General features: G+C 49.3%; 1 protein-coding gene across 1 annotated transcript in view; it reads right to left on the bottom strand.

Annotated features, from left to right (window-relative positions):
• PUSL1 (pseudouridylate synthase like 1) overlaps positions 1-11,818 on the bottom strand; it is a 55,715-nt gene that overhangs the window by 32,492 nt on the left and 11,405 nt on the right. The window contains exon 3 of the mRNA XM_006018813.3: positions 8,299-8,486. Coding sequence (XP_006018875.1) covers positions 8,299-8,486 — 188 coding nt within the window. The remainder of the gene's footprint in view (positions 1-8,298; positions 8,487-11,818) is intronic.

Here is an 11,818-nt window from a genome sequence, read left to right as displayed (position 1 = left end):
AAATGGTCGGGGGGGAAGCGGGCTTCTGGGCCAAATACTCTGAAATTTCTATACCAAAAAATCTGCCAACATTGCCAGCATTGTGAACAGTTTGAGCAGCTCCAGCCCTTCCACAGCAATTGGCTTAGTGTTCGCTAGCTGTGAGGCACTGGGCAGACTTACAGGCACTCTGAAATACTAAATAACCTTTCCGTTTATGCCATGGACTCAGCAAAGGGAATAGGGAATTACACGTCCAGCTAGGACCCCTGCTGGGATCAATGGCAGTCCATGCTGCTGGCTGTCACAGTGAGATCAGAGCCTCCTGTCAGAAGCAGCGTGCCTGCTGTACTCGCTTACAAGATCCATCCCTTAGCCGCCGGAGCGCAGGGCTAACCCTGGTGGGAAGAGGAGTCCAGCTACTGATGGGAAACTCTGAATGAGAGTCAAATCCACCGGCTGAGGTTTCCACAAGTGACTGGTGATTTAAGGGTGTTTCAGTTTCAGAGGTTGCAGCTTGTGATGCCTAAAGGCAGTCGGTCTCTGAAGGCAGATGCTCAGCCTTGTATGGAGACCGGGTTCATGTAATATATCTTCAGGGGTTCATGGAAACTCACAAGTCCCTGTAAAATTGGACCAAGAGCCACCTGATTCAGAGAGATGCTGCCTTGTTTGGTGGCTATGAAGGAAGCACAAGGGATATTTTTAAAGATCCCCAATCTATCCTAATGCAACATGCACGGTCTGGGCAGATGCTGCTAGTCATCCAAATTAACCAAATCCCAACTTCCTTTGTTTTCATCTGACGCTCATATTTACTTGCTAAATCTCCCTGGCTCTCATGTGGGAAGCTTTTAATGAGCAAGCATGGAACTGAAACCAGCAGCAAAGGCAAACAAGTCAATCTTCCTGCTGTTGTTCCACTGCCAGCAAACACACCTCGCGGAGCCATCCTCCTTGGCTGGGGAGGAAGAGATGACTTTAATTGGGCTCCCCTATGTATGCGGTATGTGCGAAGCTGCGTGGGCGTGATATTCTTTAACATGCACGTTGCATGAGATGGAGCTTTGTGAGATGAGGTGCTTGGTACGGCACGGTAACCAGACTAGCTGTTGGGGAATAACAGGATCAAGAGGCATATAAAATCCCTTTAAAGCTGACCACGGCCCAGCCTCCACTGCCACAGGGGTAAGAGCCACAGAAACAAGAGCAGAGTGCATGAACCCCAGCACAAGGGCCAGCAAAGGCCGTGCCCGGGTCTACACAGACATAAAGCAGGGTTAAAGAACAGGCTTCTGCAACATGCTTTCTGCGACAAGCACCTGGCCACCCGCTCCCTACTCTGGCCTGAGTCCTGCTGCCAGACCGGGGCAGCTTGGTGACCATGCAGCACAACCGGCCCCACGGACAGATGTGCCCAGCTGTGTTCACCCTTCCTACATGCAATGCCTGTGCTGGCAAGATGGGCTCCACCGGGATGAGCTGGCTTTGTTGCTTCCTGGAGACAGGCCAGCTACAGAATACCATTACAAACCCCCTGGCATGGCCTAAGTAAGAGTCAGAGACTTAAGGGCAAAAGGAGCTGCTGCGATCACCCGAGGTGTGCTCCTTCTGGACACAGCTGAGCTGCATCGCGCAGCAGCTCCTGTGACTACCCTGGTTAAAATGAGATCCCACTGCTTTCCCGTCCACCCCCGCGGCAATGAGAGCGCACGCACCACTCAACCAAGCCATCGGGAGAGGCAGTAAAACACAGACTCTTCAGAAAGAGAGGGGAGGGGGCGTTCAAACCAATTTGCAGCAGGTCAGGAAGCTCTGCATCAGATCTTCATCTGCCCCCCAGCTCTCCGAGCTGGGAGGAGCTGCAGCAGCCTCTGAGACCCATCGTCCAGCAAAGGGTGAGCTCTGCAAATGGCTTTCACTGCTGATAACACCACCAGCCCGTTTGGAAACCAAACTCTATCAACAAGAGTAAGTTCTCCAGAGGCCTCCCCGCCCCCCCTGCTCCCAACCACATGAAAGTGCTGAGCTTTCTGTTCAGCATTAGGAGAGAATTTTTCTAGGCAAGTACTATTTACAGAGGGGGCGGCGCAGCCACTGCTCAGACCGCTCCGTTTCGTGCCCATCACCACTCTCCTTAATATAAAGCAGCTGAAGCGCAGCCTGGGAAAAGACAAGAAGTGTCATCACCGAGCCTTGTCAAAGCCACGCTCTATCAGACCTATCCAGAATCACACCACGTAAGCCAGATTCCAGTCCCCCTTTCCAGTTTTTACATCTCTCTGAGACCAATAAGCCAAGCAAGGAGAGAAAAGCTCTCCCCATCCTTGAGATTCTTCTGCCATCTTCCCTTGGGATGCTGTCTAGCTGGGAACTTGTCCGCAGCGGCCACCCTGTGCACCGAAGAGGTCTGAACTGCTCTGTGGCTAAGAAGGAAGAAAAGTCTCGGCTTTTTTCATCATCATCAAACACTAGGCATCACTCCCCCTATCTCCACCCCCGTCTGGAGCCCCACACCGAAATCCGGAGGCAATTTGTCCATCACTTCACTGTCAGTTCTGAGTTCATCGGGTTTATTTCTACTGAACCCATTAAACCCTGGGAAGGAAAATAAATCAACAGCTGACACACTCTAGGTATGAGCTAGAGAAGCCTCTGCCTCGTTAAAAGCTTTTGCAGGAAGTTTGCTACCTAGCTTTTAAATGCAAACTAGAACCATTAAGGTTGCAGAGGGATTTGAACTTAGGAACCTTTCCTACTAAAAGTGCAAGGCCCTGTTGCCTGAGCTAAGGGAAAAATCATCACCAAGGGAGGATATTATCTCCTTCTGTAAAGAAAAAGCAAAATGCAGGTGTGAAGTCTCCTAATAGGGGTTTCAGGCAGACACCAGGTAAAGTACTGGGCTGACTACTGTTGTCCTTGCCTTGGAGTCCTATTAACCAGTGTCACTGCATGGCTTTTGGTGGTGCTGTGCTGCAGGGGAGATGGAGGTCTTGCCCACACTTGGTTAACACTTTGTAGAGAAGCAGGAGCTCGGCCCTCTCTATACATTCAGGGACTCTGGGTTGTATCGTTAAACAGTCAACATGTTCCCACTGTCAAGGGGCTGCATTTTCACAGAAGGTGAAATGATCTCCCTCGAGCCCCTTCCTAACTCCCAAGGTGAAGTGGAAAGGGTGGGCAGGTCCCTCTCTTAAAGAGTGCTAGACCAGTGGTTTTCAACCTGTGGTCCATGGATGCCCGGGGGTCCACAGACCATGTCTAAGGGGTCTGCGAAAGATGACTGCGACCAATCAAAAGTATGTGAATACCCATGCTTACAATTCAAAGGGGTCTGGCACCTCCGTTCGAAATTTCCAAAGGGGTCTGCAAATGAAAAAAGGTTGAAAACCACTGTGCTAGAGAAAGGCAAAGCACCGCAGTATCATGCTGCGCGAGCCCATGGGTCACCTTTTAATTGCACAGCAGTGACTGGACCACACCTTCTGGCAGCCTGCTGGATTGAAAGCTGATTCCTTCATCCTGCTCCTCTCAGACAACAGCTGAAGATATTAAAATCCAGTTCTGGGAAACACTGTTCCTCCCTCTCCCATTAACATATCAGCACCCTGCACCTCATCAGTCCCAGAGCTCTCATTTATAATGATCAGAGGCCAGATTTCACCCTCTGACCTAGGCAAAGGATCCCATGGGCTTCCAAGAGCGCCACGTATGCTCACCAGAAGCTGGCTCTGGCCTTCAGCTCCCCCATCTCAGTACTTACCTCATTCTTTTCTATAGAAAATACCCTTCTTACAGGCTCCTTTCCCCTAGCAACAAAAACCCAATTAAAACAGGGAAGAATTGCAAGGACAGGCTATGGGCTGTGCCTTTTCAAGCTCTACCCTCTACCCCACCTTCCATTTGCTGTGTTTTCCTATTGGAAACACATTACTGAGAGGTGCTTCCTTCCTGAATGCAGGGAGGGGAATAATGGACCTTGTTAAAGAAAAGTCTTGCTTAAGAGTTTACAGCAAAAGCCAAGACAAGGCGGCACCTAGGAGATGGACTCATTGAGAGAGACATGAGCTTTCATAGGCAACAACCCACCGTATCAGCTGCTACAACTGGGTTAATGGGTTCTTTAAAGCAAGATGGTTTTCCTGGGACTGAGCAAATTGGGTTCTTTGTATTTAAAAGCCAAATCCTGCTTAACTGTTTAAGGTTGTACAGTGACAGGCTCACATCAGTACTTTTCACTCCCCGGGCCATTAAAAGTGAACCCAACAGGACCCACAATTATACCGGAGGAGCTGAATGGCTGTGTTACAGAGGACAGCAGACCAGATAGTTTTAAGGGTCCCTTGGGCCTTAAACTCACTGAGCTCTACTTCCTAAACTACTGCTGCCACCAGCAGATCATGCCGGACCGTCATTCAGTTGTGAACTCCCGGGTCGTATCCACGCTCCCTCTTGCTTGCAAGGGCAGGCTGCAGTTGGCTTCCAAACCACTCATGTCCCAGCCTAGTCTTTAGCCCAAAAATATAAGTCAAACTCCAAGTCACGGCATTTTGTTCTTTAAACCAGAGAGTAATCAGAAAACAAACCCTGTCCGAGCTCTGCCGTGCAGCTGTGCTGGCCTCTTTTTTATATATGTTGTACAAGGTGAAAGCTATCGGGGGACAGTTCCCCACAGATGTTAAACATGTAACTGCAGCTGGGTTGCAAGATACTTGCTTCACGTGCTGGCCTCCCACTGTGAATTCGCAGGCCAAAAGGTAACCACAGCCACTGCCAATCTGTCTGGCTGGAGGTTTCCACTAGTGAAATTATAAAGATGCGTAGGCTCTTTGCAGTACAGCTGAGTGCTATAAAAGGGCAGAGATGTTCAAAATTGAACTTGTTCCTGATTTTTTTTGCTTTGCATCTTTTCAGTCAAGTCTGTCATTGCTTTGCTGTGTCACGCAGGTTAAAAAAAACAACAACCCATCGTATTTTCTTTTCGAGTTTAAGAGGGTGAGTGGGCAGCTGGACTTGGCTACTTGAACATGATCTCATGAAAAGAGTGTTTCTAGGGACTGGGATGCACTGTGGATACTATTTGAAGGTGTTTAAAAGGAACAGCAGAGACTAAGGCTAAGCTGATCCTGAAGAGACAGCAGGCAGGAAGGTAGGCAAAAAGGATGAGAGAGCGGGGGGGTCTTTGTGGGTGCATGGGGACTGCTTGGCCACCTCTCCAAAAGACCTCCTAAATGTCAGCAAAGGAGCAGCAAACCCCTCAAAAAATAGTTCAAAGTGGTTAAAATGAGCTCTGTGCCTCTAATGAAAAGGCCCTTACAGCACTTCCCCCTGCTACCCCTATAGATGTGCAGCCCAAATTCCAAGGATTCAGCTTAATCTTCCCTTCTACTCTCCAGCAGAAACCATGGCACTGGCTCAGAGGCAGGAGCCTGCATCTGGCTCTGAGACAGATGCTGCAGATGCCGTGGCTTCATTTATTAACTAAGCCGAGAGTCTTCAGACAAAAGGCCTCGCTGTATTTAAAGACAAAGCATCAGTCACGCAGCTCCAAGAATAAAGCAGAGCCAGGGCCTGCTCCTGAGAGGTGCTGACCACCTGAAGGCCATGGGAGCTACAAGCATCAGCACTTCTCCAGTTTAGAGACTAAGAGAGCTTTCACTGTCCATGGGTAGGCAATGGTGCGGCAAGCATGATTGAGGACCAGTCGCTGAATTTAGAAGGCAAGTGGGCAGCTCCAACTGCAAGGCACGATGGAGGGGTCATGCACATGGGCCCACGCATGGCTACAGCCACAGCTGGAAACTCCCTGCAAGCGTCACCAAGGACAAGTCCTGGGGAACTGAGCCGTGACCAGCTCTGCAGCAGACCAAGCTCCAGCAACTATGACACCAGGAACAAGAGCAGGGAGAAGCAGAGAGCCCTCTCTCCCGGCCACAGCCAGAAACAGAGGGAGCAGATTTGGTACCAGGACCCCCTCTGGCCTACTTCTGGCTCCGACACGGGCTCAGGATACAGGTGGAAGTGCCTAATTGAAATCCTGGGAGTTGGCCATCTGGCCTGCATGGGCACGTTGGAAACTTCCAAGCAGTGTCTTTCTGCATCTCACAGTGCTCAAACACCGGTGAGAGTCTAGCTCTCACGCCCCAATCTGCAGGGACGCTGAGCAGCACCTACTCCAGAGGAAGATGGAGAGCTCTGGGTGAGCAGATCCTCCTCAGCCAGGCCCTGATCTCCGTCTGTCTGCCCATCTCAGCTGTGAAACAGGGGTAGCCTGCAGTGACCACACCACCAGCATGTGCAAAACGCTCCCTGCGTTTCACTGTTCTGATCAGCACAGGACAGCATTTCCTGAGCCCTAGCAAGCCCCTGGTATGGGACAGCATAATCCTGAAAAAACCCAGTGGGAAAAACGAGTGGCATTAAAATACCTGCCACGTGCTACCTCCCCCTCCCATACACGTGCACAAACAACACAAAAGCCTTCAGAGCCAGCACAATTCAGAGGATTCCCCGACCCCCAGCAACTGGGTGCGATGCCCTATGCCCGGGGCAGATGCACAGGTGACATCAGCCTCCAAAGCCCAGGCTGTGCTGAGCTGGCATGTGGCCTGGGCCTTGCTATACAAACCAGAGATTAGGACATAAAAAGCAAAGAGCGTGAGCTGGCAGAAGAGGGGCGCTTCACAATACTGTTGCTGTTCTTACCAACAATCCCTCACCTCTGAAAACACAGCAGGATTTGCTTTTTGTCCTGGGCCTGCTGGCTCTGCCATTTGCCCCTGTAATCTACCCTTTGTTTAGGTTCATGCTGCCAGAGAGGGGGTGGGTCACAGTGATGTGATGGGACAGGCCACACTGATCTTCACCCTGATGGACATCTTGCACTTCACTCAGATCTCAGGCCCTGGCCCAAATACCTTAGACGAGTTACTCCACTTCTGACGTGCTTATTTTAAGTCGTAAAGTCCCTTGGTATATTATTAATTGTGGCAATCCCTTGAGACAAAACCCAGCAGGACTTCATTGCACAAGGTTTTGTTCATAGGAAGCAATCCCTGCCCACTTTAAGATCTAAATCTAATCCCATTTACAATCTAAATAGGCCAGACAAACAAAGGAATAAGGGAAAGGAGTGGAGACAAATATCTTATTTCCATTTGAGGATGAATGTGTTGGGTTTTTGCTCCCAAAACAACCCCCAAAAGGCAGGATAAACATCTCTTGTAGAGTTTACTCAGCAATTATTAAATGCATCTGCCTCTGGGGAGGAATAGTCCAGCTATTTAATGGAGGACAGTAAAACCACACTATTTAGGATGGAAGCAGATGAACACTGAATTTATCCAGTCCTTTGAAAGACACAAAATTCACACAGCTTAGAAACTGCTTATGTAACTGAAGAAACTTCTTGATAAAAGCTGTCGGTTTAATGATCGTTTTTTTCCAGCAGTAAGGCCTTGGAGGGTGGGTGTTTAGACTTGGGTTTTGCCCAAAATAAGCCAATTCTGTGATTCTATGAGAACTAGTAATAACTGTAATGGAGGAAGAGGGGAGGGGGGAGAAAAAGAGAAACTGCCAGACATCCTATTCTCTTCTATATGGATTTTTCCACTGTGCTTATCGCCGTAGCTGTGCTCTCCTTTCTCTGGTCATCACCCACTCGGTATAAGAACACAAAATTGTACACCCACCCCGCTGAGCAAAGCATCCCATTTCATTACAAGAATAATATCCTGGGGGATTCTGATTTCACTTTTCTCCACCAGGTCAAGCAGCAGAGCAGACTGTGCTGAGACGGGCTGGGGCTGAGGCTGGAGCAGGGTGGGTGTGGAGCCTGCAATTCCAACAGCAAACCCTGTTTACTTGCTCTCAGGTTTTTATGCTGTGGAGCATGATCGTAATTCGTTGGGTTTTTTTAAGTGCTGGATGCAAATACACAAGCAAATGGAAGGCTCCTCTGAAAAAGGGCTGGACTACAACACTGTCCACTGATAATCTAGCAAGGACTGTGTAACCCAGTTGTATGGCTAAACTCTGGTGGGGTGGCCATGCCCTGAAACTAGTGACTATAAAGGCTGGCTTCCCTAGGAGACCCACAGAAAGTCTAGCTTAAGGGGGGACCCACAAAGGGGCATTACTGGGATGCAGTGAGCTGGTCATAGTGTTGCCAGGCTGGTGGGATAGAGACCCTCTGGGTGGAGCAGGGCAGCTCACAGAGGCGTCTGATAGAGCCCCACCTGCATATGGATAAACACAGGACTTCTTCACTTCCTCCCCCCATGACCACAAAGCAAAGCCTCACCCCACCGCCCAACTCACCGGATCTCTTCAGATTTCAGGCAGCGATTGAGAGAGGAGACAAGAACACTCCCAGGAAAAGGCGGCTTCCCAGCCTTCCTCTGGATGTCAACGTGTGCCGAGTTGCACAAGGCGTGGACTCCAGCATCCGTCCGGCTGGAGATGCAGAACTTGATGGGAACGAGAGGTTTGAGACTCTGGGCTGCCTGCTGCAATGCAACACAAGAAGGGATCGTGAGCATGTTCCTGTGGAGCCCCTAGGATATGGCAACCCCTGCCTTCCCCCACGCCACTGAAGTCACCAGGAGTTTTAAGCCACCCTCACTCCCACCAAAGTGCCTCGGCCTTTGTCCTAAGCAAGTGATAGAAGAGCACTGACTGTGCCTGTTGAATGCGAGCAAACCTAACTGCCAGTGGCTATTCACCTATGCCTTCTTTTGAAACCAGTTTTATGCAGCTACCCTTTGGGGGAAGAGAGATTTCTCAGCCCCCACCCTCACCATGCTTACCAAGACACAATGCTAAGAACTGGCATCAGATTGCTTGAGATATGAAACTAGCCTCCCCCATCACTGCCAAATACAGAAGAGCCCTCTGGGCTTCATCGGGGGCATCAGATTTGGATGCACCGAGGACTTCCACCCTCTACAATGAAGCCCAGACACACCAACCACTGGGACCTTCTATTTCTTTAGGCAGCGGCTACAGTCGACCCGTCCTTTCAGAACACAAGGGGTCATTTTTGGATGCCCGATCCAAGGCAGTCTAAAGCAGCCTGATTTCCAGACAGTGAGCACCTGCCCTTGGGAGAATCAGGCTGTTGCGAAGGGTGTCTCAAGCTAGGCACCCAAAAATAGAGGCATGAAAAGTCACTTGTCACCGCTGAAAATGTAGGTCACTGCTTTTCAGATGATTTTCATCATGGGGGAAGAACCGAGCACTCGCGACAGATGTTAGTCACAGTCCTTAACGCTCTGCTGGCAGGTTCTCAGGTGGGCTGGGTGCGGGGAGAAGATGGTGCAAAAGCCTAAATAATACAGTAGAAAAGTTTTTTTTCCCCTTGAGATAAAAGTTACTTTCTTCTGAGGTAGCTCTGGCCCTAAAGCTGGCTTACACCAAGATGATATACCATCCCAAGCTTTCCCTGGCCCTGGCTACTCTTCCCATATTGGGGCAATAATTGGAGCAGAACTGAGTGAGCAGGGGTGAAATTTAACTCCGTATTAGGCCAGGTGGGCAAAACTATTCCCATGCCTTTTAAGTGACACTATAAAGGGAGGGAAGATGCTGGATTGCATTTGAAGCCATATGCTGGGCGTGACAACCGGTCCAGGTCCCCAGGGATTAAGCGTGGTACAGCAGCTCCTCAGTGGACACCAAGTTGCTTCCTTCTATTTGTCCAGAGAGGTTTCAGTCATCCTATTTCATGAAGCAAGGGAGGCTATCCGCACTCCTAGAAGACTTGTGGACATGGTGTGTTCAAGAGACTGATCATCAGCTTCAAGGGACTGACTTTGGCAGTCGGGAGGTCTTTTGCCAGGCGTAGGCTTCATCCTTTTGTTTTCCATGAAGACCATCTCTGTGCAGAAAACTGCAGCTGATGGCTGCAGGCATATGTTCCCTCCCAGCCATAACGGGAGCAGGGCCATAATAAGGAACAGCACGCTTCCATTAATTTTTAAAAGCAGAGGAGGAGCCAGGGGACCAGACTAGCAATAATGTAGTGCTGATGTAATGGATTTCCTTAAGCCCACGGATTAAGGCCCTCTCCCAATTATATGCAGGAGTGAAAGGCCAATGCATGGATGTCTAGGCAGGTGCGCTAGTGAGAGGATAAATGGCACAGACCCACTTCACCAGGAGGACAGGACAGAATTTCCTTCTATTCGCTGCCTACAGCATCCGACGAGGCTGCTTCTGTTTGCAACGTCCCTTCCTTTCATGCTGAGACCTGCCTCCACGTCGATGCGACGTCCCGCTCACACTGAGCCTTATGCCACAGCAAGACTCAAAATGGAAAATGATGCATATGTAATTTATGCGGTCCGAGGGCTGCATCTCGCTACTGCCAGAATCACCCTGCTTGGGCATGAAGCTGCAGCTGGGATGTTCGCGTTAAAAAATGTAAAATGATGCACCAGCATACTGATCCTTGCCAATTTTCAAGAAAAGGGGGGAAGCAGCTTGGGACCAGTCAGGTTTTGCATAATGACTTGGGCAGGACTGATGAATTAAAAACCTGTTTACAGAGCCATCACACCAAACCTGTTTACAGGGCTATCACACCATGGTTCACTCCCCTTCACAATAACTGTGTTTTATTCCCTTCTTCTACTCTGTTGTACCCAAGAACAAAGGACTGGAAAAATGAATGGGTAAGCTATTATAGTTCCCTGCTGATAAGGTAACTAAACATCTCTGAAATGAGTCATTAATGTGGGGCCTCAGAGAAGTGTGTGTGTGTGTGTGTGTGTGTGTGTGTGTGTGTGTGTGTGTGTGTGTGTGTGTGTGTGTGTGTGTGTTTATCTAGATCAGGATACGTTAGATTTTCTTAAAACCTCTTGTGTAGTCCGGGCAGGTTTTAATTTTAACATGTTAGCAAGTCAGGGTGAACCCATGACCCATTAACACACATTAAGACAGCTTTCTGTCGACACCAGGGTTTTACAACAACCCAGCTCTCACAACCATACATGTTTTACCCTCGTGCTTGAGACAGAAACGCGAGTGCAGCTGGCACAAGTCGGACAATTCTAAAAGATGGACTAAAAAAAGAAAGGAAGAAAACCAGATTGATGGTTATAAATTTCCTTTCCTCTCCCACCTCCCGTCCCAAGGAGACCCAGCAGTGATCTTTATTAGATTTCAATTTGGTACCACGAGTCAATAAAGATTTAACCGCTGACTCGGAAATGCCTTCCAGACTCCCACCATTTGAGCAGACAGGATTCCGGCCTCTCCGAAACAGACTGCTGAATGTACTGGGAGGCGAGGAAAAATGTAACTGAGCTGCAGGGGGAAGGCCTGGGAACCAGAATGCAAACGGCCCAGGCCTTTTCCTCTTCCTAATCCTTCTATTTGGAGTTCACATGTGGTTACAATTAACAATGAAAATCTTTATTTATTACCCTTAAGCAGAGAGGAGCAGACAGAAATTAAACGGTTTGCTTCGGCAGACCCTGGCATGTGGCTCAGCAATTTGTTTGAAAGTGAAGGCTGAGTTGAAAGGGTAAACTTTCTACATGATGCATTTTGGTTTTGTAGATTTTTTCTTTTCCAGGCATCAGGGAACCACAGCAAATCCACAACTGAGGACCCAGGATGAGAGATGGAAAACATCCTGCTCTTTGTTACAGACCACTCGGTCCTCCACCGCTTCCCTAACTCAACACGGTTTGTGCATTCCATTTCGTGCCTCTGTCTGAACAAAACGGGTTGGTCCCAAGGGAGCGTGTCCTACGGCAAGGTTCGGGTCCCTCCCCTCTTGGAGGTTGGCCTTCCTGGAGAGCAGGCTGGAAAGAAAGAGAGGACAGGAGGAGAC

The sequence above is a fragment of the Alligator sinensis genome, unplaced genomic scaffold (assembly GCF_000455745.1).
Source record: "Alligator sinensis unplaced genomic scaffold, ASM45574v1 scaffold569_1, whole genome shotgun sequence".
NCBI classification, from domain to species: Eukaryota; Metazoa; Chordata; order Crocodylia; family Alligatoridae; genus Alligator; species Alligator sinensis.
This window is presented reverse-complemented; position numbering and strand designations above follow the sequence as displayed.